The sequence below is a fragment of the Brachycentrus maculatus genome, unplaced genomic scaffold, assembly GCF_059751285.1.
Source record: "Brachycentrus maculatus isolate JH-2025_06_01 unplaced genomic scaffold, ASM5975128v1 h1tg000229l, whole genome shotgun sequence".
NCBI lineage: Eukaryota > Metazoa > Arthropoda > Insecta > Trichoptera > Brachycentridae > Brachycentrus > Brachycentrus maculatus.
The window spans coordinates 324,276-351,925 of NW_028280980.1; the positions used below are offsets into that span (position 1 = coordinate 324,276).

At 29.2% G+C, this 27,650-nt stretch overlaps 1 protein-coding gene across 7 annotated transcripts in view; it reads right to left on the reverse strand.

Moving 5' to 3' along the window:
• Positions 1-4,879: 4,879 nt before the first annotated feature.
• Positions 4,880-27,650, reverse strand: part of LOC148306712 (uncharacterized) — a 58,590-nt gene continuing 35,819 nt past the window's right edge. For 4 of the 7 annotated variants that reach the window (XM_088264531.1, XM_088264530.1, XM_088264533.1 and 1 more), the window contains exons 3-6: positions 20,186-20,290; positions 18,253-18,580; positions 7,690-7,896; positions 6,638-6,747 (exon numbers count right to left, since the gene is read on the reverse strand). In XM_088264531.1, the coding sequence (XP_088120657.1) occupies positions 7,712-7,896; positions 18,253-18,580; positions 20,186-20,290 (618 nt within the window). In that variant the 3' untranslated portion in view covers positions 6,638-6,747; positions 7,690-7,711. Of the gene's footprint in view, positions 6,748-7,689; positions 7,897-18,252; positions 18,581-20,185; positions 20,291-27,650 lie in introns of all 7 variants that reach the window. The other 3 variants (XM_088264535.1, XM_088264536.1, XM_088264534.1) reach the window with 1 other exon arrangement.

A 27,650-nucleotide genomic window follows, 5' to 3' on the forward strand; every position in this document is an offset into this window, starting at 1 on the left:
TAAGAACACGGTGTCGTGTTATCAATTATGGTAAATTCTGTCTACAATATTTTGAGTGTGACCAAATACTTGTTCACAAAATCTGGATTATCTCCAATTACAGGAGTTATTTTCACATTATTTTTGACATCTCATCAAAGATGAAGCAGAATATATAAGTCTGGGCATTTACGGGGCTGACGACCGTCATAGGCTGGTTTAAGTATCACTTTACAAACGTGTAACATTCACCAATACTACCCTTTATTGACAACCACACTACTCAAATTCTTGGAATATAGGTATATATTATTATTAGGGTCAGGAGTCGTAATAATCGTCGGGTATGTATGAGGAGATGCATGAATGTAGAAGAGGCAAAGAATGTTTGCAAAGACAGAGTGATGTGGCGTTCGATTCTCTCTGCCTACCCCTGCGGGGAAGCGGCGTGATGGTTAGTTAGTTAGTTAGTTTATTATTAGAGGTAAATTGCGCCATAAAATAGTCTGAGTAGTGTAATGACTCCGGGTAAAGTAAACAATTTTTTACCTGTTTAAAAAAGTATTTCAACGTTCAAAAATCAATGTCATTATGATAACAGATACGTGTACGTTTATTGTGTTTTTTAAGATAAAAAAGTGAATTTTTAAGTATTAAAATGATTTAATAATTTATTAAAGTTCATCGGCCGACGTACGGTTTATTGAAATGAGACCGTTCGTTACACAATCACATCCCACATGAAGCTATTATAAACGAGTTTACAGTTTCCGGATTTTTTATTATAAGTGATCTTACATATTTTACCAACACAGCGGTATATTGTATTTCAAAATATTTGTCAATACCAAATAATGGAGAAAATATAAACTGTTTTAAATTTAACACTTAATATCAGTTTTAAAAATACAGGATAAAAGTGAAATACAAAGCTTTTAATATAAGTCCCAAATATAGAATCCATTTATAAAAAAAAAAACAATTTCCCAAATACTAAAGGGTGACAACTATTTAAATTTAACAAAAAATTTATCATCGAGATTCTCAAACGATTTTGCTACTCCAAAATGCAGCACCAAGCAATTTCAGCAAAACTTCAAATATTTGGCAATCAAACATTTCAATAAACTCCCTAAAGAATTTAAAAAAAAAGATAATATAAAAACACTTAAGAAAACAATTAAAGCTCTATACATTTAAATCTTGAAAAAATATACAAAAAAATAACTATATAACATTAAACCACGAGTGTAAGTCCCTCTCCAAGCACAAGAGCACAGTCTCTTTTATGGAGAGGCACAGCGAATCGAAATATAAAAGTTCTCCATATGTATAAATAATTCAAATGTATTTTGTTATAAATAAAAATGTTAATATATTAAATGAATAAAAAAAAATATATCTATATATATATATATATATATATATATATATATATATATATATATATATATATATATATATATATATATATATATATATATATATATATATATATATATATATGTATATATATATATATATATATATATATATATATATAACAACGGATAATTCATATCTAATAATCAATATCTAATCATATTTAATAAATTTAAAAAATGTTTATATGAAATGTCTATTAAACAAATAAAATTATTTAAAATTAAAATATCAATTCAGGATTTCTCTCCTAAAAAATATATGTGAAGCAATTCTGAATTAATCTTATTTATGTTCAATTAAGAAAAAGGTATATTATTTACAAATTCTTTACTGCGGATAGCGACATCAGCCAAAACTCCACATCTATAAAAATTACAACTTGCATTAAAAAAATCCAAAGGAATGTATGTTTGTATGTGTATACTACATATAAACGTTTTTCAAAAATACTGTTTTTCAAAAATAATGTTACACAAATGAATAAAGTGATCACTTAAGCCAGCTAAAATTCAGACCATAAACTCTTGAGTGCTCAGAATTCCATTTATTTTCGTATAAAAAATCATAGATTCTTCGTCTCAAGTTGCGACACCTATAATTATATATTGAATTTAAAATCATTAAATTTAATAATTGTTTAAAGATTCATCCTTACCAATGTAATGACGTGCAAAAATTGTATTTTTGAGGTTTATTTAATGTATTTTGGGAAGGATTATTAAAAAAATCTGGGAAATTATAACTGGGAAGGATTTTTTAAAAGAAAATATGATATCGCTCACTCCTTTCAAGAACGTCATTAATCAAAAAACTTGATTTTTCAGGAGAACGTTTTTAAAGTTTAAAAATAGAATACATTAAAAATAAATATCAAGCCACTTATTATACCTTTTACTGTGCAACAGATCTTTTAAGGTAAAACCTGACGGTTTTTCTCCATTTGAAAAATATTTAGTATATTTAAAAAAATTATTAAACAATTCCTTTTCTTCAAAATACAAAAACAATACTTTTTGCCCTGTGGCGGGTAAATATTATGATAAAAATATGCCGCTTTTGTTGGGATATAGTACATTTTCTGGGCATTCCGAAAACATGCATAACTGAAACTTGACAAATTTTGATTTATGACGTTCTTGAAAGGAGTGAGCGATATTCGACATTGCAGCACTCGAACGAACGAAAAATAAAACATTTTGTTAACTGTCTGGAAACTGTGATGCAAGTTTGCTACGTTGCTGTATAATTTTTTTTAAATTCATTGAGTTTATTTATTTTTTTAATATTGACAGAATTGTGTATATTTGAAAAACAAACGTAATGAACCCCGTTTTAAAAATGATTTTGATCGTTTTTGATAATGTGGTATTTTTCAGTATTGATACCGTATTTTGAAATTTACGTATTTTTTGTTCAAAAAAGACACCTACAGAAAAAAATCATTTTTAAAGACTTTCACTCAATAGTTTTTTTTATGATATTGGATAAATTCAATGAAAGTAAAATAGCCTACAAAAATATAGCCTTCTGGAAAAAGTAAAGAGTTATTTCTACAGATGTCGCTAAAACATTTAATTCAATATGAATTTACATTTTTTACTGGAATACCATAATACTTGCGGGTTTTATTATCATTTGATAAAATATTTGTTTAAAGCTTGAAAAAGTGGAATTGTGGATATTAATTTGAGTTTTGTTGCTATAAACAAACATGGTGAAGTTTCTTACAATCGATGGAAAGAAAATGTGGGTGACAATTCGCTCACTCCTTTCAAGAACGTCATAAATCAAAAATCCTCAATTTTGAGTTGTGCATGTTTTCGGAATGCCCAGAAAATGTACTATATCCCAGAAAAAGCGGCATATTTTTAACTTAATATTTACCCACTCCAGGGCAGAAAGTGATGTTTTTGCATTTTGAAGAAAAGGTTCAACTTTTTTTTTTTAAATATACTAATTATTTTTTAAATGGAGAATAAACCCTCCGGTTTTTCCTAAAAAGATCTGTTTGACAGTAAAAAGTTCAATAAGTGGCTTAATATTTATTTTTAAAACATTGTTTTATATTTTTTAACTTTAAAAACGTTTTCCTGAAATATCAAGTTTTTTGATTTATGACGTTCTGAAAAGGAGTGAGCGAATTGTTTAAAAGCTTACAAATTAATTTTTAACATAAAAATATACTGTGACTAGATTTAAACTCACAAAATTCTCAACAGATGGAAGTTTTTATCTGTCTGTCCCAACTGAAAACGACAACATATGTAAAGATACTCTATATAAACAAGTTCCGAGACTGCAGGTAATAGTGATGTTGAATTATGGACAGAATTGTAAACATTACACAGTTCATGATGCCAGGTCGTAAGCCCTGTCATTACCCAGACTTATATACTCCATCAGAATGAAAACGTGCTTTGTCTTTGTTGAGATGTAATATACATACTTTTTTTTACTGATTTTTCGATTCTTAAAACCGTTATCATTTGTTTACCTGACATTTTGTAATATTTTTGATTCTAGTATATTTTATTAAAAATAAAATATTGCAATTTAAAAAAAATATTTTATTAGATTTTTACTTATGGTAAAAGTCTTCTTCTTCTCTTCTTCTTGATGTAGGCCTTGTGCCCTGTTTTCAAGAGGGATTAGCCTCCTGCGATGTCGATTCCCAGCTGTCTATCCATATCTTTGGTGGTTTGGTGGTCTACCTTGGGATTAGCCGCACAGTGCAATATGGGGGAGTCGGGATGGTTCCATTCTCCTAACATGCGCATACCATTGTCCATGGCAAAATTTGTATTTTTAATTGACACATCTTGTTTGCATTCTATTTTAATAATATTGTATATATTTTTTTAAAATATATGTAATAATAACAATAATAAATTTGGATAACTTATATAGCGCCATTTTCGTAAAAAAATACCTCAAGGGTACTACTGTGATTAAATATTATATAAATTAATGAAAAATTAAGCTTAAATAAAATAAAACCTCTTTGGCTACTTATACATCTTCTTCAAACCCTTATTTTTACCCAATGGTGCATAGAGCACTATCGTATCGACGAAGTATTATCCTGATAGTTAAAATTTCAGTGATCAGTTCCGTGCTTCTTATAACAGTCCAGGGTAATATAAAATAATTATGAGAATGAAAATCACTTGTATTTATTTTTAAATTCCAGGGTATCGAACCAGGGGTCTCCAGCACAGTATCCATTACCCCACGGAGACAGACTTAATTTTCAATTAAATTGAATTCATTGACGCTTTCGCCAATTATTCAACATCTTCAGATTGAAGATTTTTTTTACTAACCTTGGTACATAATAGGTACCTTCCCTAAATATTCAATAATTTTAAATGAAACATTTTGAGTATTTTGTATAAAAATTCTTTATTTTACAATCGTTCATATTATTTTACTTCATATTTAAAAATACATACACAGTTAAAATCCTTTGAAAAATGTTCGATTATAAACATGTATGCTTTTTTATGCTTATTGATGAAAAAAAACACCAATAGTTAAAAAATGTTATTATTGAAATATACATACAATATAAACTGTACAATGTTTTTTTCAAAGCAAATATCTTTGAAACTTCTCAACTCATTCATTTATTAGAGGAGATGAAAATAAATAAGCCTTAAAGCAACCTAGTACATAAGCACATATTATTAAGCTAAACACATTTATTACTTATAGCTAATTCCAATACTATATTATTAAATAGAAAAAACATGAAAAAAATAATAGTAGGTGTTCTTATATACAACTGTCATAAAACTAAACAAATATTTTCGTTAGTGTCAGTGTTAGAGCTATATTTATATGTTTATTTTATAGTGGAAGATTCTACTATAAAATAAACATATAAATATAGCTCTTATTTGTAGTGTTTCTTGCATAATACTCGTATGTACAAATAACTGTTTATGGTTTGTGGGGTGGGGTATTTTCAAATATTATTTGAGCAAATGACATGATGGAAAATACACCATAATGTAAAAAATAATATGGCGATATTTCAATCCTCAAAATATATTTTATGTGTGCGAAAACAATTTAATTTGAACCATTCATTAACAATATAAAAGTAAAACTATGTTTAAATTTCTGTAACATTTTTGATGCATTCAACATTGATATACTTATTATATTTTATTTATTTATTTATTTAATCTTCATGTACAGAACAGTAGATTGGCGGGCTGGCATTATACAATGAGTATGAACATGTCACAAAATATTTGGATTTACCGAGATAAACAAATAATAAGTATGTCTGGTCCATATGGATTTCCTCCAATGGAATATACGTAAAATTGGTGAAAATATATAATGTACTATTTAAAATTACTGATTTTAATTTCGATAAATAAGAAAATGTCAGCATTTATTTTTATCTTGACATGATAAAACTGAGAGAATGAAAAATAATTGCTTATAATAAACCAATGTAGCAAAAACCTGAAAATATACAATGTTTTATTTTAATACACATTCACGAAAAAATATCACCGTTTATTAATACCACATACCCACAAAAGACAAATTATACATCGATATAATTTAATATCATATAAATATTTTTATTGAAATGCAAAAGTATCGACGGTTATTCTTGAGAAAAGGTTTCCTACTTTTTTTTTGATATCGTAAAGTTTATAATAAATTTCATGAATTGATTCTGCAGTCATTTTTAAATGATAATATCAATTAATTTTAAATTAAAATTTCACATGGTAAATACCACTATTTCTTTAAATCTATTGTTGCATGTGTTTTGATGCACTCCGTATCATTTTATTCATAAAAGGCTTGAAAATGATGCAGAATACCACCGAAATACGCGTCATAATAGAAATATTGATATTTACCTGATGATTTTTACTTTTTATGTAATATATAATTATGTGATTTGATACGTCTCATATCTGATTGTTCTCAATACGGGACCTTCCAATGAGAAAACATTCTTATGAATTATGGGCGATTTTACATACATTTGTATTGAAGTAAGATAAAATAAAAATTGCTGACTTATTTGGAAATTAATTCAAATAGTGGATGGCACATTCCTATTTTTTAATATATAAAAAGTCATGGGTTGTCTTGATGTAAGAATAACCGTCTTTTGATAATTGTTTAAATATTAATGTTGTTTCATCATCTTCTGATCTCGTTTGACAAAAGAGTGGTAGAAGGGGAGGATGTTGTGGTGGTAGTAGGTGCTTTTGTAGTTGTGATGGGATCCAACCCCTTTATCTCAAACGCACCCTTGAACAACGGCCTGAAGAGGCGAAGGAAGGTCTGGTACCTCACCGCTGAATTCTGGAAAATAAAAAATAAAACACTTAAATGAATGTTTTTTTTTCAAACCCTCATCCGCACCAGGTGGGCACTGCATCATATAAATGCAGTGTTATATTGATCGTTAACACATGAAGTAAAGGTGATGAGCGGTCCGCTTAAGGTACCAGTCCAGGGCAATATTGAATGAATATTAGAGTGAAAAAGTCACTTTTATTTATTTGAGCTTCTCTGGGAATCGAACCCGGGGCCTCCAGTACAGTAGCGTGCTGACCATTACGGAAGCGGATTTTTTTTTTAATGCATAAAAATACTATGAGACTGGAACATTTTGGCATTTTTTTCTACCTTTACCCTAAGCTACTATCTTGTATATAACACTTCTACTCTTTTAACCTTGTGTAATTTAAAAAAAAACTAAATTTAACTAATATTTTCTAATCGAATTTATATGATGTGATAAATAAAAAATGGCGCTAATTACTTATCTTTGAGTTAAAATTTAAATACTATAAAAAAATGTAAAATACAAATTTATGACTCCCTGTCTAGACACGAAAACAATATTAATTATTTGTGTATTTACCTACACGCACACACGCAAAAAAACCATTGAAATCTAAAAAAGTACAAAATATTAAGAAGAGGTATGTAAAAAAATTATCACACACATTTGGACTAATTAGATACAAATGTTTCTTGTTTTCGTTTGATTAGGTGAGAAAATAATAGTTGAACGAAGAAAAACAGTACCTGAATAACGCTGCCGACGATCTTAGTACCTACTCTTAATTAGTGAAATACTGTGGGTGGGGCCAAACAGTACCTGAATAACGCTGCCGACGATCTTAGTACTCTTAATTAGTGAAATACTGTGGGTGGGGCAAACAGTACCTGAATAACGCTGCCGACGATCTTAGTACTCTTGATTAGTGTAATAGGGAGGGGCCAAACAGTAGGTACCTGAATAACGCTGCCGACGATCTTAGTACTCTTGATTAGCAGGGATACGGAGGGGCCAAACAGATTGCCCGGGAAGTCTAAGGACACCTTGTTGCGGTCGAACACGGGGATATCCTCTGTCGTTGTTGAAGGTTTCGGGCGCAAAGTCGGGCGCGGCTTCGGACTCTGGCTCTCCGAGGTCAAGGGTGACTTTTGTTTGCTCGACCCCTGAAAAAGAAATAAAACAAACGTTTAGTTATAAACATATTTGACATCTCAACATAGAATGAGAAGAAAATTTAACTCTTGGCATTTATAGGGCATACGGCTGTCATAGGCTTGGTTTTTCCCCCCCTTTTTTTGCACCCTGCTCGTAAATACAAGGTCATGTCACCGGTAAGGCATTCTTACACATTTACTGTAATGCTTTCAAATATACGTTTTGTGGATTGGTTAAGTGATCACTTTACACACGTGTTACATTAATTTTATCCATATGCTGAAATCACAATAATATCAAATAATCCATAGCGATTGCTGTTGAAAGACGGTTGAAAATGACAATTTTAAACATAATATATTGCCGGCTTAGGTCAGATGCACACGTGCGTTTAATCACTGCAAAACTAAATAATTTTTATCTCGGAATATGTAGAATAAATTCGGTCATTCAACGTACATTTGTACCAAATAGGGTACTGCATCTGCTATTTGACTGAATATGTGATGAGACACAAAAAATTATAATAATTAATATAGTATTTTTAAACGCGTGTGTCCATTAAGCATTAAGGGTAAATATGAGGATTCACGTAATTGGTTACCGTACATGAGTTCCGTGTTTAATTCTCTGGAAGGGTTAATATTGATATAAAATAATTGTGTCCCGAGACCTCCAGAACGGTAGATAAACGCTCTGACTACAATATGGAGTCGAACTAGTGCGAATTTGATTTATAGGGATATCAAAATAAATATTAGTGATTTTTTACTCTAATTATTATTTATTTATAAATTGCCCTGGATTAGCGCAGGGCTGATCACCTTTCCGTCATGTATTTAAGGATTAATATGACACTGTTTCTTTACGATGCAGTGCCTTTTGCACCATTGAGAACAGATATGGTTTAGAAGAATAAGAATTAAACACTTAGATATGTTATTTCATAAATTGATTCAGCAGTAACTTTGTGGCTATATCTATCAATTTTGAATTAAAATTTTATTTAGTAAATACCACTATTTCTTTAAATATATTATGATAAAAGTTTCGATGCATTCCGCATCAAACGGTGCTTGAAAATGATGCGAAATACATCGAAACACGTATTACAATAGATTTTGAGAAATGGTAGTATTTTTCAAGTAAAACTTAAAGTCTTTTATCTCGATTTTATCTCGAAACCTAATTGCGTTACCTTTGTGGTGCATTTTATTTTATAAATAGATCTGAGCATTGAGGGTTAAATCAGTAGACAATTAGACAAGAGAGAAAGTTTAAAAAATATATGTGTATTTGAAACGCGTGAATTACCACTGCGAAATCAAGCAAAGCACTTCTTTGTGTGTAACATGTTAAAATGTAATTATTAGCGTCATGTGTGAAATTGTATGAATGTAGGAAATGTTTATCAATCTAGTCGAGAGTAATGTAATGCAAGTGCAAAAATAATGCATTCATAATATGCTGTTAGTGGGAACTCTTTCATGTAATATAATTGAAAATATAACGCACTGAGTATATTATTATTATGTATATCAAAAACAATAAAAATATATTTATTCAACCATTAACGAATAATTTTTTAATTTTTAATTTTACTTAAGAAATAATTGCCATTTTGAAATTAGGGTTACACAACACGTTATTGACATTTTAAATTTATGTTTTGATTGGTGAATAACACGTAACCCATATTACTTTTACGCATGATACACATACTAATACACAAATTAAAACTGGATAGGGAAATAGAAGCAGAGGAAGACTGAAGAAAACTTGGCACAATCAGGTTTGTCAAATACTTGAAAGCGGCCGGGTGAGGAGTCGTAATAATCGTCAGGTATGTATGAGGAGATGCATGAATGTAGAAGAGGAAAAAAAATGTTTGCAAAGGCAGAGTGGTGTGGCGTTCGATTCTCTCTGCCTACCCCTGCGGGGAAGCAGCGTGATGGTTAGTTAGTTATTTAGTTAGATATTACCATAAAGTGAGTGCCGAATCAATAAATGAAGTTTTTGACAGTTTAATATGCTGTAAAAATCCGGGTTTAAACTGTTTTAATGAGGACGATGGTTATGTTTGTCATAAGAGCTACCGTTATTCGAAACAATAACGCTTTGGATATTGATCTGTTCCATGTCTTCAAAGGTGTTTTTCAAAGTCGGATGCATCTATTAATTTGACAATAATTTATCTCTATATATCTAAAATATATTTGGAATTGCAATAATATGTACGCTCTGAATTTAAATTAAATAAGAAATGTAAAAAATCATCAGATCAAGTTTTTTTAATAAAATAAATATACATAAAAAATAAAAATAATAACTTTTCTCTATTTTCATTTTACACCGTTAATAATTGGAAGACTGTTAATAATTAGTCATGAGACCCTACAATTTAAACATCGATTTTTCGTACTGCTGCAATTTTAGTAAAAGTATTGTATTACGTATTTATTTTTGCATAGACACGAATTCATACTTTATGTCTAAAACATAGATTAATGTTTTGTTACATGGTTCGAGCGGTGACCCGGAAAGCTGCATGAAGCTTTGTTTGAAATAATCACATTGCATAATTTATTATTAAAGACGATACTGGAGGCCCGATTCTTAACAACTCTGCATAATAATGACCAAAACCCAGAGCCGGAGTGAGAGATCCCATTTTTAATATATCCATGTTTTATTATAATACATTATAGAATAATTTTAATGAAAAAATGAGCTCAAACCTAAAAACTCAAAAACAGGTAATAATTTTACTCTTTCAATGATTATTTGCTTTTAGAAATTTTAAGAAGTAAAAATCGTAAAATGCAGGTTACATAAACTGTGAATTGATAATTTACAATATGGCATGGACTAAAGCCTTTCAACATGATCATATTCCCACTGATAAAAAATGTAAAAAAACCTAAATAAAAAAAATTAAACACATCCTACCCCCTTCATTCCATTTCATCCTTCAACGTCCCGAGGATACGACTCCAAAATGTACACTTAGCTTTACATACAGTATTGTAGATGATGCAGAATGCATCGAAACACGTGACACAAAAGATTTTTTTAAAAGTGGTATTCACCAAGTGAAATTTAAATTAAAAAATATTATTTTGACTTACGTAAATTCTTAATTCTAACTGTCTGTTAAATCTAACCTAAAACTGTAAAATGATTTTTAAGTTTTAAATTTTCTTATTTTTGGGCATCTGATTTTATCTATTTCAAAAACACTATGTTTGTCAATACGATACGATATATATGGGAAAGATTTAATTCCGAAAAAAAGTTTATTTAGATTTAAGCATTTTTTTAAAACATTGCCTGTAAATTGCGAAACATCTGTCTTCAAATTATGTTGTATAGGTAAGAAATTATGTCATATTATTAAATATACACGTAACTCCCTATTTACACGGTATTTACCGTATTTATATCACGTGAAAACATTAAAAAACGTGTAAAAAATATCCTAAATAAAAATGTGGTTTCCTTGCATCAAAATTAATTCAATGTGTCAAAAAGTAAAATAAACTTTTCTTCTTATTTTGCATTAATTTTACTTTAAAAACGCGTTTGAATGAAGTGTTAAATAAATTATTCATCTAGCCCGCTGTCGCATACCTCTGTATTGAAATACGAAGGATATAGACAATTCCAAAATATTGCTACGTATTGCTAAATAGAAGTTCGATTTTTTTTACACCATATTATTTCAACATCGTGTATAAAACAACATTTTGAGTTTGTCCAAATACTAAATGTAAGAGTTTCTGCTTAATAAAAAGCTTCTTTACATCTCACCAATAGATGTCTCTAGTGAAGTTTTAGTGATTCATGAACAAGGTTTCTAAATTGGTTCATATATATAGAACTTCCAAGAATTTGAGTAGTGTGGTTGTCAATAATGGGTAGAATTGGTGAATGTTACACGTGTGTAAAGTGATCACTCAAACCAGCCTATGACGGTCGTAAGCCCCGTAAATGCCCAGACTTCCATATTCTTCTTCATCTTTGATGAGATGTCAAAAAATAATAAAAAAAAAAATAAAAAATAAAAATAATAATAATAATGTGTATAAAACACATGATTTTACACAAAAAGAGACAACAATTATTACTTGTAAAAAATAATGTCCCAAATTTGTTTTAATACTATACTTTAAACAATTGCGCTTCCAATTCTGGTTCAGTGTACAATTGTTTTAACGCATCTATCTTCGTTTTCAAACAAAATAATTGAGGTCTTGTGCCTATTGTCGTTTGGAATAATTACTGACGCTGAATATTCAGCGAGTGTCAGTTGAATTCCTTGAAAACTTTTCTGTCATTATTTAAATTACACTATTAAGACTTTATGATACTGGTTATGTAACATTCTAGCAGATGGACATCTACCCGTAGTTGAATACCATTATTTGATATTACACGTACAATTACTTGCGTACATTTATAACAATGGAATTATGATTTCTGACCAAATACGAAACTATTGTACAAAACCACACAGTTTTCGATGAATGTTTGCACATTTCGCTCACTCCTTTCAAGAACGTCATAAATCAAAAAACTTGATTTTTCAGGAGAACGTTTTTTAAGTTTAAGAATATAATACAATTTATTAAAAATAAATATCAAGCCACAACTTATTGAACTTTTTACAGTGCAACAGATCTTTTTAGGTTAAACCTGAAGGTTTTTTCTCCATTTGAAAAATAACAAGTTTATTTAAAAAAATAATTAAACAGTAACTTTTCTTCAAAATGCAAAAAACAACACTTTCTGCCCTGTAGCGGGTAAATATTAATTAAAAATATCCCGCTTTTGCTGGGATATAGTACGTTTTCTGGGCATTCCGAAAACATGCACAGCTGAAAATTGACGATTTTTGATTTATGACGTTCTTGAAAGGAGTGAGCGATTTAGTATTTGGTAAGTACTAGAGTTTACAAAAATTATATTAATATAAAAAATAAAAATAAAACAATGCAAAAATATATATGATATTATTTTTTGACATCTCAACAAAGATAAGTAATCATGGATATCTGGGCATTCACGAGGCTTACGTCATAGGCTGATTTAAGTGATCACTTTACACACGTGTAACATTCACTAATTCTACCCATGATTGACAACCACACTACTCGAATTCTCGGAAGCTCTATTTATATATGATCCAATTTTGAAAGATTGTATAAGAATCACTAGAATTTTCAGTAGTGACATCTATTGGTGAGACGAAGAAGCTTTTTATTGAGCAGAAAATATTTAGACGGAGTTGGCAAAATAATGATGAAAGTCTCTTAGACGAATGTGTGGCAAAATGATGTGTGAATGATGAAATAATGTCCGAGTGGTGAAATAAGGACATAATGCAAGGCTAAGATATTTCTTATGCCATTCTAGTTGGTACAGGAAGGACTGATTACTCTGTCTTCATGCAATTAACATTTGGTATGATGCAGTGCCCCATGCACCATGGATCACTTCAACTAGATTATGATAGGTCAAAAACAGTGTTAAAGGATAGGCTTCTTTATTCCTTCTGCACATGGACTTCTTTACTATGTTAAGATACCAGTTCTAATAAAATAAATTAATAAAATAAGAAATCTCAATTCAGTTCAAATTATAGTGAAATATTGAATTTCATCCAAATGACTTTCTCTTAAATTATTAATTAAGTACCTACTTTAAATGAACATCAGTCTTTAAAAATAAAAAAAAAACACCGGCGTTCTAGAAATAGATTTATAGTGTATTGAGTAATGAATAAATCGAACATATCAATCAAGTCCCTAGATTTTGGTCAAGGCTCAATCAACAGTTACTTAATGGAAACCAAAGATATTTAATTGAGTTTCAGACACTAGTTAACCTTCAAGATCCGGTAAAATATTATAAAATGCATTTTGTGCCTATTTATACCGGTTTATTGACCGAAAACTGTCGTTTTAAATTATAATATATTAGCACAAGTACTATCATCTACTTACATATCTCTCAAGAAAAAAAATAACGAAGAATAAATTAATTTAACTTTTTTTCTGAAATTTATGTTTTTTTTTTTTTTACAAAAGTGAGTGTTTGTTTAATGTTTTGTTTCATTAGTGAAAGAGTGTATTTTATTTTTGTTATATTTTACTTATTTCTAGTTTTCTATTTTTTTATAGAATTTCACTTTTTTCTGAAAATTAAGTTTTTATTTTACAAAAATTATTTTTTGTTAAATGTTTTGTTTCATTAGTGAAAGAGTGTTTTTTGTTTTATTTTTATTTTGTGTTTTACTTTTTTCAATTTTTTTAAAGAATGTCATTTAATATAATCAGTATTTATTATAAACACCATAATTTCAAAAACACTTTTTTTTAAACTAACCAATCATCACGGCTTTTCCCCGCAGGAGTACGCAAAGATAATAGAATGCCACACCAATCGGTCTTTACACACAATCTTCGCCTCTCCCAGATTCATGCATCTTCTCATATATACACCCCGAGTATTCCGACCTCTGACCTGACCAGTTTCGAGTATTTGAAATATTTAACTATACCAAGTTCTCCTCTTAATTAAGCTAAATTAATTAATTTTGATAAACATGTACCTATATACAAAATTTTCCAAATTCAATTTCGATATTAAATTTACTACTTTATAACGGGGTAGATGTCTAACGATTCGTATTTGTATAGCTGAAATATTTGGCTATTGATATGTAAGTCAATAAATAAATAATTCCAATGAAAACTAAATAATAACCCTCTTCCAATCTACAAGACCACAAATAAGATACAAAGAACACTCTTCGGGTGTTTAAAAAAATAAGACAACACCATAAAAGCAAAGAATTAACAAAATCTAAAAGGCGTGCTAATTTCCAGGATCTACAAAGTATAAATTTTTCTAATGTAGAACAAATCATACTTACCATTAAAATAATAGTATACAGGAACCAATCATTTCCGTTTATTCTTACCTCCAGAGAATTCATAAATAAATAAGGGTATTTTTATACATTTTCACAAAGAAACAAATAATAATGAAAACAATATTTATATTTTATTCGACAGTTAAGGCCGGAAAAGGTTTTTCACGCATTCTGCGTATATATTTGTCCATTTTCCTGTTAAGAGTATTTCTAGAAACATAATTTTATTTTTGAATTAGGTTTGATTTTAGAAGGATAGCAAATGTATTATTTTTGGCAAATATCTCAGTAAACTTTTAACTAACGAATTAAATATTAAATTGTTTATTGATTTTCCATCAATTTTGAATAGCATAAACCTTCGGGATAGTATGACGATTTAAATAAAATGTTAAAACACTTAAGTATATTTTTATGCATTTATCGATGTAAACATGACTACATTTTTAAATTTTGTTTTGATAGTTCTTGCTAGAACTTCATTTTATAAATTAAAATAACAACTGTTTATTTTTCCACATATACCTACGTAGAAAAAAATATTAAAAATTTGTTATAAAATTGTATGAACACGACTAGTTTCGAGAACATTTGTAGTTATCGAAACTACTCATGTTTGTATTAATAAACTCAAAAAAATAGTTTTATATAATTGTTTCATTTTTACATTTGAATTATATATTATTCATAAATTTAGACCAAAAAAGATAAATGTAAATACATAACCGTGAATCAATCCATCAATTAAAGTTCTTGAATTGTTTAAGTATCAATAACTTTTAAATAAAAAAAATACACTTTGAAAAGTAGTATCCTAATTAAATCAATACCATCACATATCTCTATGTTTTTAATTTTTTAAATTGCTATGTAAATAATGCTCTTTATGATTTGTTTCTTTGCTGTTTTCCAAATAAAATAAATAAGCAGGTACTAAAACAACTAAAACGCGTTAAAAAAAATAATTTATTTCAGTCACTTGCAGAAAAATATAATACAAAACAACAAACGAGTACATTTTTAGAAGTCACCAGGAATAAAGAATATAGTACAAGAGATATAACATATACCAAAAGCTTATTTCATACTCAGCTTTGTAAAAATGAATATCCAAAAGTGAGCAATTTTTTGGGTACCTTGTACCACCAGTGCACGATATATAACAAAACTTACTTTTATAATTTGAGCATTAAAATAAATATTTACATGAGCCGGTGTTACAATATAACTTTTCAAAATACAGTATTCTACAAGGTGTATTGTATTGTAAAATATATAAATTTATATTGATCTAAGAACATAAAGTTGTATTGTTCATACATACAACAAAACAACTTCATGGACTTATTTTATACCATATATAAAATTATGTATTGTACAAAATAAATACCAAACAAAAGATGATAAGTGCATTTCAAATAAAAAATCTAAGTACTTACTTACTTGGAGGTGGCCATGTAAAATTTAAAGAAGAATTGTGTAAAAACATAAATAAATTTAATATTTACATTGTAATTCAAGAAAAAATATTTATTTTTAGATTAAAGTCAATATTGGGGACTAAAAATCAATAATAAATATTTTAGATCTTAATACAAACTGATTTATTTAAATGTATGGTATTAATTGACTTCAATCTATTAATAAAAATTTATAAAATGAATTATGGTAACTAATGGGGACTACGCATTTTATGCCAACATTTTATACAAAAAAAAACAATATTAAAAAACTACTTAAAAATTTGCTAAAAGTTACGTGAAGCAATAAAAAAATATATTTATTTACAAAATATGACAGAATTTAGAGAACGTCAGAAAGAGAATCACAAATATGTCCATTTTGTTTAAAGTGTGTTTAAATCATGGAATGGATTGATAATTAAAAATACATAAATTTCTTCATTTTTATTTATGGCACTAATAAATATTCACGACAATACTATGCTTCGTAAAAGAAGCATCTGATTGACTATATTAATATAACTATTTAAAACTACGTGATTTTAAAATAATTTAAATATATTGTATATTTTCAAAAATCTATATCTTAATTTTTTATTTGTAAATTGCTGCAAATTTTTATTTAATTATTTACTTAAAATGTTTTAAAAATCTGTTTTTTTTTAAACATTTATTATGTAAAATAGAAGAAATTATTGAGGAATGTAATTTCATTAAATGCAGAAAAATATATGAATTTATGAACACTTAACGCTATGCTTATGAAATTGTTAATGATTATAATTAAACGTACATGTCTTTAATTTTGTAACAGCAGTCGAAAATTCTTAATCTAATTCTCATCACAAATTTTAAAATGTAATGATAAGAATTACGTGAATGAGTGCATTGCGTATCACGATGTAATACTGACCTGCGGAGTATTTGTAATTCTCTTTGTGATGCTATAATCGAAAGGAACAAGGATTTTTACCTTGGATATTGAAACTGATGAAAAGAACAGCGTATTAGAATTACAATGTAGCATGTGAATTTCAATGTATAGGTCTGAGAGAATGGAGCGATTGTATTTGTACGATTTCAATTAATTTTATTACAAAATTACTATTCGACTAGTTGATTTAGAGCAAGATCTTACTCGTGTTACTATTAAAAAATGAACTCGATTGTAATCTGTTTTTCCTAGTGAAAACTAGTGCTAGAGAAAACTAAACTTTTTTAAAAGTAACTTTGTTATATGATAATAGAACATTCTCCATATCATTCATAGTTGTATAATACCACTTTACTTCATGACTATCGGTTTCTGAGTTACCATGAATCAAGATATCCATACCATACCAAGACCAAACGTGATATCAGCTCATAAGCAGCCTTATCAAGTACAGTGCCCACTATAAAATGTATAAATGTGACTGGAATAGAAAATAAAATATGGTGGCACATACTTAGAATGATATATTTTTGACATATTTTCGAAACGGGTTGGGTTTTCTTCTGTAGTGAGTATTACGCAAAACCCAAATTCAAGTGTGTAAAAAAAAATATTGTGAAATCTAGTTGTCACTTGATAATATGAGGTTTTTAATGAAATCTAGTTAAAATGGTGAAAATTAAAATTTCCATTCGTTAGAACAGATCAATACTATTAGTTACACGTGATAAAGGTATATTTTATCACGTGTACCTTAATCATATTTTTTTATTGATATAACCTACACAAATAATTCCGAATGCTACAATTTCATCAAATAATAAAACAAAGAAACGAAACAAATTCTGACAGAAGAAGAGAAACATTAGCATATTCAAAAAATGAATACTCAACAACTCGATCAGTTCCAATACCCAAGAACAACCAAAGAAAACTTAGTTGTCATCGTCTTTATCCTTGTCATCGTCATCATCATCATCGTCGTCATCATCGCCGAACGTGTCATTACTGTCCGAAATTGTAACACTACCACTTCCGCCGGCTGATCCGGAGCTGGATCCCGAGAGACTGGTGAAGATCCTCAGCAGGCTCCCGAGCCCACTGCCACCGGAACTGCCTGAAGAGCTATCTGATGATGAACTGGATCCGCCGCTGAACTTGCCCAGGGTGGACGTGAGGAAGTTCAGCTTGGGTCCGATCAGTTGGAGCTTAGGGCCGATGATAGAGGTGAAGGCGCTGCCCAGACCACCCACTCCTGACGATGGAGCCTCTATTCCGTACTGTTTGTTCTTTGCTATGTTTTGCTGATCCAGTTGGCTGATGAACCGAGTCTTGGTGTCGATCAGGGAGTTGATTTTCTACATTGCAAAAGATCCTGTGTTAAAGGGGTGGAAAGGATGCGTGCATACTGGATTCAAATCAATTCACTAAATACAATGTTGTCCGCCTCCATACTGTAATGGTCAGCACGCTCGGCTAACGTAATAGGTATCAATTTGTGGTACAGTAGGCTTGAACTGAGAAACTCTGTCTCTAGAGTCCACGAGACTAACCAAGGGACCACAACCCGGGTTCGATTCCCAAGAGGGGGGGGGGTCGAATAATTATAAGTGATTTTTCACTCTAATATTTACTCAATAACACCCCGGAGTGGTACTTGAAGCGGAGGGCTGATCACCTTTCTCCATGTGTTAACGATCAATATAACACAGCGTTTATATGATGCAATGCCCTATCCACCATCGGGTATGGATAAGGGTTTGAAAAAGAAATACAATATTACCCCACCCAAGTATCCACTATGTTTTCTGATCCTAATTCTACGATTGCGGTCAAAATCTCTTAAATGATAAAACTAAACGCATTTAATCTATGATTTTATTTCATTTTAACATTTTAACACAGATATAGAACAATATAGATGTCTGGGTGTTAAAAAGCTTATGACCTGTCATAAACCCTGTAAATACTCAGACTTTCATATTCTTCATCTATGTTGAGATGTCAAAATGTAAATATAACTCCAAAGTATTTGGACATATTCAAAATGTACAAAATATGTAAAAAAAATATTGTAAATAAAAACAAGACTTGACACTGGGAGAAAAATCCTTTCACTAAGTGATGCCAAATAAAATAAAATATAAAATATATATTTATTTATTTCCGATTTATTTCCCATGTTGGAAGGCAAAAAATAATGATAATAACTTGTACTGGTGTAGAATAAAAATGTATTTTTTACCTATTTAATATTTCAGATGAAAAACATATTTTGTTAATTAAAAACACGTTTTTATATAATTATGTCGAACCGAGAACTCTAGAAATCTATGTAGAATTCACATTTGACAATATCGTGACCACACTCAAATTAAAGAATGATAAAATTAGTAAAATCATTTTATTTATACAACTATTTACAACTATTTATTTATTTATTTTATTTTAGTTAAATGCGCTTTGATATTTCACATTCGAGTATATCAGAAATAAACTTAAATTTACAGTATAGTATGGCATACTTTGGTATTGATGAATTGTAGTTATCTTAGCTTTCTTTAAATGTAATAATTATTTTGCAAATGTTTAATATACATATCGTAAAAGTGACAACAAATAAAGGAGATATGCAAATAAATATTTTAAATAAAATAAAGATGAAAATGATAGTAAAATATGATAATGAAAGATGCAAGGAAACACTTTATATGTAATTAGTTTGTAATTAATTAATCTTGTACATTAACAATATATTGATGAAAACATTTCTCTTGTACAATATTCTAAATATGGTTTCCTCAAAAATGATTAACGTTATTTTATACGTTTTAAACATAGGTTTGATCATGATTAAATCGTATAACCGATCTCGTATAACGTCATTAATTTGTATTACTCGTATGACTAAATTTAAAGTAGGATATTTTAAAAATAAAAGAATTTTACTGATAAATATTTACCCCAAATACGAAGCCAAGGATTGCGTTTTTAACGCCCCATTTTCCTTGTGCTGCTCCTTCAAGTGCCCTTTTATCTCTATCTTCCTCATTCGCTTCAGGATTTTCCTGAAAAAAATAACAGTCATATTTAATCCTTGCTTTTTCAATAGACTTTTCCATTTGTTTTTGTTTTTTTTTTTTAACTAACATAAATTGTATACATTTATTTAAATCACAATTTTTAACATATTTAAAAAAATTATTTGGCACCCACCAAGCCACTTTGTGTGTTTTGTCGGTGAAGTTCTTTTTTAAAACATTTATTATTGTTTTTAACCATGTTAACCTAATATATATATACGCAAAAAAGAGAGAAAAATTAAGAATACTTATACACAATTTATAATGTTCATAAAATTAACTCTTGATCATGTACCCATTCCTTTATTTTATGTTAATAAATTTTTATATATTTTTTTTCTTTATTTTATGTAAGTATAAACTATACATATATATTTGTACTTGAACATAAATTATCATTTAAAATGTTGTTATATCTAAATCGTTTCACTAAAAATATGGCACTGCAAATTCGTTTAACTCTGTACTAATCTATAAAAATTGCTCAGGATTATTTTTAATTTCATTAATTGATTCGGCAGTCATTTTGTAGTAAAATCTATTGTGATACGTATTTTGATGCATTCTGCACCATTTCAAACACTTTATCTGCAGAATGCTTCGAATTACGTGTCACAATAGACTTTTAGAAACAGTGTTATTTACTAAGTAAGAATTTAATTTAAAATGTATAGATATTACTACAAAATGACTGCCGAATCTATTAATAAAAATATTAGTCAGAAATAATATTTTCTTGGATAAAAACACCAATTATTTACAATTATAACAAAAGAAAAAGTCAAATTGAAGTTTCTTGAACTTACTAAAATATAAAGATGTGCAGTTAAAGAAATTATTTTTATTTTAAATTTCTACTTATGCCTCGGTTAACTCATTATATGTAACGAAACAGTGCCACGTTTATTATTTTTTTAACACATCGCTCACTCCTTTCAAGAACGTCATAAATCAAAAATCGACAATTTTCAGTTAAGCATGTTTTCGGAATGCCCAGAAAATGTACTTTATCCTAGCAAAAGAGCATATTTTTAATTTAATATTTACCCGCTATAGGGCAGGAAGTGTTGTTTTTGCATTTTGAAGAAAAGGTTTTGTTTAATTATTTTTTTTAATGTACTTAATATTTTTCAAATGGAAAAAAAAACCTTCAGGTTTTACCTCAAAATATTTGTTGCACAGTAAAAAGTTTAGTAAGTAGCTTGATATTTATTTTTAATACATTGCATTATATTTTTAAACATTAAAAACGTCCTCCTGAAAAATCAAGTTTTTTGATTTATGACGTTCTTGAAAGGAGTGAGCGACGTGTATAACAGAGTGAAAGTAAGTTATTACATTTATGAATGAGGGTACATTTCAGGGGTTGATGATAGATAAAAACACATTTTTGACATTTAAATTGTTCATTACAAACTCACATATTACCATGATCTCTGAATATCGGCATAGGTAGGTAATGACTTATTTTCTTCACAATATTTTTGTGTGTGTCCAAATTCATATTCACATGGATACACCCAAAAATATTGAAAATAAAATAATCTGGTCCAGTTGTGCGCTGCATCAAAATGGAAAAAAATGTTTTCAGGCGTCTTCCAGTTTGTAAAATAATCCGGTTAGGATCTTGCATATAGAATGCGAATGTGTGGCAAAACGATGTTTGATAGATGTTCGAATGATGAAATAAGGAAAGAATGCAAGGCTGAGATAAGCATCATCGATAAAATTAAGAAAGTGTGTGTTGAGATGGTTTGGAAATGTGGAACGTGTGAGTGAGGAATGAAAGGTCAAACAAATTTATAAGGCGAATGTAGTTGGAAAGAGAAGCAGAGGAAGATCGAGGAAAACTTGGCACAATCAAAGATGTCGGATACTTGAAAGTGGCCGGGTCAGGAGTCGTAATAATCGTTGGGTATGTATGAGGAGATGCATGAATGTGGAAGAGGCGAAGAATGTTTGCAAAGACAGAGTGGTGTGGTGTTCGATTCTCTCTGCCTACTCCTGCAGAGAAGCGACGTGATGGTTAGTTAGTTAGTTAGTTAGGATCTTGCATATATCTATATAAGAATAAATGGGTCTTTGCTAAATAAAAGCTTTCTCAAACCAGCCATAAATGGCTCCCGTGAACTCAAACACAAAGTGTTATGAGATTCATGACATATACTAGTATATGTATGTATGAGTTCCAAAAATCACCCAGAATTCAATATTCTTCTTCATCTAGTTTGAGATGGTGGTAGTAGTAGTAGTAGTAGCATTTGATACGTAAAAAAATCAATGCGATTTTTGTGATACCTGTGAAAACCAGTTATACCGACAAAATTTTCCCTAATTAATGATATAAAGTAATACTTAAACTTTTCGCTCACTCCTTTCAATAACGTCATAAATCAAAAATCGTCAATTTTGGTTGTGCATGTTTTCGGAATGCCCAAAAAATGTACTTAATCCCAGTAAAAACGGTATATTTTAAACTTAATATTTACCCGCTACAGGGCAGAATGTGTTGTTTTTGCATTTTGAAGAAAATGTATTGTTTAAGTATTTTTTTAAATATCCTAAATATTTTTCAAATGGAGAAAAAACCTTCAGGTTTTACCTAAAAAGATCTGTTGCACAGTAATAAGTTCAATAAGTGGCTTGATATTTTTTTTTTAATACATTGTATAATATTTTCTCCTGAAAACTCAAGTTTTTTTATTTATGACGTTCTTGAAAGGAGTGGGCGTTTTGTTCGATGCATAAAGTTGTCAATAATATTTTTCTAGCAATGTAAGTAACACAAGGTTAACGTACGGTAAGTTATTTTGTAATCAGAATACTACAAAAAAATATATATATTTTTGAAATATCATATTGGAATTTCATTATCATTTACGAAACTTCAGATTGAATTTTGATTCAATTTTAATTATTTACACCTTAATATGAGTGAATTGAAAAAAAAATACAAAAGGTAATCGTAAACCATTAAAAACTTGGACAGTTAAAAATCCACTTGCTATTTTCTATCTTACAATCTTATTATTTTATCTACCTGTCCATACACATGCATGTATGTATGTATATGTGTGTGTATAAAATAAGTTGTGTATGTATGAAAATTGTTATTTAGGTACATAAAAGAAAAAATAAAATAAATGAGAAACGAGAAAATATTTTAACAACTAAATATTGATACCGTATTTGATCTTTTATATTGACATCTCAGCATATATGAAGAAGAATACGGAAGTCAAGGTATTTACATAGCTTATGACCTTTCATAGGCTGGTAACTTTGAGTGATAACTTTATACAACACGTGTATAAAGTTACACGTGCAAGTACATTTACCATTATAACCGTGATTGTTAACCATACTGCTCGAATTTTTGGAACTCTATTTCACAAATGTCCGCCTCCGTAGTGTTATGGTCAGCACGCTCCGCTACCGTTCTGGAGGTCCCGGGTTCGATTCCCAAGGGGGTAAAATAAATACAAGTGATTTTTTCACTGTAATATTTATTCAATATTACCATGGACTGGTACCTGAAGCGGAGGGCTGATCACCTTTCCTTCATGTGTAAACGATCAAGATAACACTGCGTTTGTATGACACAGTGCCCTATGCACCATTGGGTGCGGATAAGGGTTTTATTATTATTATTATTACTTCATAAATTTTATCCTCTTTGGGCCCTTTACCGTACATATCTAGATTTTCATATTCTTCATCCATGTTGAGATGTTGAAATGTAAAAATAACTCCTAAGTGGTGAAACCTAGATTTGTGAACAAGAATTTGGACACACACAAAATGTTATAGCCGTGTTAACATTAATTAACTTAAAAAGGTCGTTTCATAAATACAAGTGTTAGATTTTCATATTTGAATTATCATGTTATTTGTAAAACATAAAATTGATGCAAAATCCATTATTAATATAAATTTGAATAATTTACCAGATTCAATAAAATTTTATTAGCCGTATTTCTTTCTTGAATCTGAGAAAAAGATATTAACACATTTTGGACGATTGTTTTTTACACATGCGGACCACTGGTAACGGGATTTGATAATTGTTTACATATATTTAAGACCTTAACAAAGAGATTGGTACATAATATTCATATAAAAACATTAAATAATTCTTTCTTTTTTTACTTTGAAATTAGGCCGGCGCAGAAGGTCAAAATACACTTCGCGTCGCAAAGCATCAATCTACCGAACGGGTATAAATACCTTTCCCGTCCTTAATGTGTATTAATATTACATACTCACTTCGTACTATTACCAAATTTCGATGTATGCACATGTTATATTTTTAAATTGATGTAATTTCACACACGTTTGTACCATTTATCCGCAAGTTTACACTCCTGAACGATGTAATAGTATGTATTGGCCATTAAATATAACTTTCACCGAACGAGACTACTTTCATACAACACTTAAAGGTTACTGAACTGCTACGTATAACTAAGTGATATAATAACCATCGAATATTCACTAACACTCTTCTACTTACTTCTGGCAAACTAGCTATCCATCACGCCGCTTTCCGCAGGGGTAGGCAGAGAAAATAGAACGTCACACCTCCCTGTCTTAGCAATCTTTACCTCTTCCACATTAATGCATTTCCTCATATATACCCGCTAATTATTCCGACTCCTGACCTGACCAAAAAATCGGATTCATGTAGACTATTTAAAAAAACATAACTAAAAAATGCTAATTATTTAATTTTTGTAACTTTTCTACAATATCATTAAAGAAAACACTTGTTTGTTAGTTTCAGAAGCTAAGCTTTTATCTTCAGATCTTAAAACATAATAAATAATTAACTGTTTTATAAATAAGGCATAAATACTTAAATTCTAATGATAATTTCATAAATAATATATTGTTTCAAAATTCTTCACCTTTGCTTTCCATTTTTCCTTTATTTTCATACTCCACCCTCTTGACTAATCCCCCCTTCCCCTAACTTACCCCTCTCCTTATTAATAGAACAGTTAATTATTTATTATGTTTTAGTTTACATTTAGTCCTAATGATGGAAGCTTAGCTTCTGAAACAAGTCGTTATAAAATAAACTAAAGTGGTAAAAAAACAACTGTTTTCTTTAATAATCATGTTCTACCACAAAGTAAATCCTGAAACAATAAATAAAAATTCTACAATATTATAATATTCTAATATGAAAGAATTAAACGTGATATTCAATACGACTTCAAAACGGGAGAAAGACTCGACCGTTATATGGTAAAAAAAAAACAATTTGTTTGAGTGACTTTTCAAAAAATACAATGTATTACAATTAAGCATCTATTTTTTGCTACTTTTCTATAATATTATCCACTTATGGACGAATATTAACATGAAATCGGCAGTGTAAAGGCAAAGGGTTATATCGGTCTCAGACCAAATTTTACAGGAGAGCAAAAACAAACTCGTGAAATTAAAAAACTCATTTGTTTTATGTATTTTTATATGTACATATCTTAATAAAACTAAATAAGTATTGCAACTTCAGCTATATCCTTTTGCCAGATTATGGAATACACTTTTTAGACATTTTGTGGAACTTAGAAAATGAAAAATTTGACAGATATACCCCTTTGCCTTTACACTACCGAATGTAAAATCTATAATAAATACTACACAAAATAAGAGATCGTCTCAATGATATCGTAAAATCATAATATACTCGATGCAAGTACATAAGTACCTATTTAAAAATTGCGAAGTAAAATATTGGCATAATTTTTTTTACTTCTCCATTATATTATCCATATATGCACGACCGTTAACATTTAACGTGATATCTACTGCATTACGGGAGATGAAATCAACGAAAATATTGTGAAATACTCAATGCAAGTTTGCAATCAGTTCTTAAAACACTTTAATCAATAAATTCTCATCTTAAATATCGCGTTGATCACCATCACTTGCAAATATTTCCAATTATTTAGATTGACCTACTAACTGGACGTGCAGCACTTCGTTTTTGAACCCACGAACAATACCGATAGACGTCTTGATAAATGTTTACTTCACTGTCGTAATATCACATGACTATAAATAAAATGATTAAAGAATTTGATTTTTAAAATTTATTTAGATTCTTACTTTATAACCTGTATTCAGAAATTCCGTTAATATTTGACCTTGGAACGATTTTTTTATAAATAATAGTTTATACCAATCCTCACCTCCGTATCCTACTTTCATCTAGTTAAAACTATCATTCATCTTGTAAATTACCATCCCTCTGAAGCCCATATACTTGAAATAAAATTCAGGGCACACAGATTTTGTAAAACTTCAAAATTTCCAACCACAAATGGAAATTCGGGTACGGTTAACTCATACATTTTTTTAAACTTTCTCTTTATTTTCGTTCGTTTGAGAAATGTCAGCATGACGCCCCAATACATATAATTTTTTTAGATTTTTGACAAACATAAGATGAAAACAATTTTTTTTCTCGCTGAAATTGTCAAACAAACGCGATACCTATGCAAAAAATGGCAACAAAAGATGATAGAACGATGTTCAGTGACATAACGTGTTTGCATTTTTAACTGTTAATCATTACATTAAAAATATTATTTTGTAACATGAATATGTAAGTTTTGGTATAAAAATAAAATTCTTAAAAATACCACTTCTGAGTTTATTAAAATAAACATGACTATTTTCGACAATTACATAGAGATGTTCTCATCGACAGGCAGAAGTAAAAACTATTGAATGTTGTTTGTATTTTTAGCTGTTGGCGAGAACATCTGTAGTTCTGGAAACTAGTAGTTTTTACATAAATTTACTCAAAAAGGGTATGATACAAGTATCTTATTTTTGTACTTGAATCATCATGTTATTGAACAAAGTTAATACCAAATCAATAAATAAAAAAATGGGCTAGACCTATACGAGTATATGTCCATAGAAGGTAATCCAACTGTCAAAAACCAATAAACTAGAAATAGTTCTCTTTTCTCTCCTAATTATTATTTGACTTAGAAACAAGGTTTTAAAAAACAGTGATTGAAGTTATATATTTAGAATATTTTTTATGTAATATAAATAAAGTCTTATTAATTGATTTGGCAGTCACTTTGTAGTAAAATTTATCTATATTTAATTAAAGTTTTCCTTAGTAAATACCACTTTTTCTTAAAATCTATTGTCACACGTCTTCAACCTTCAACGTCCCAAGGACCCAACTCTAAAATTTAGAATTAGCTTCACATAGAGTGTTTGAAATGATGCAAAATGCATCGAAACACGTGTCATAATAAATTTTAAGAAATAGTGGTATTTACTAAGTTAAACTTAAATTAAAAATTAAGGT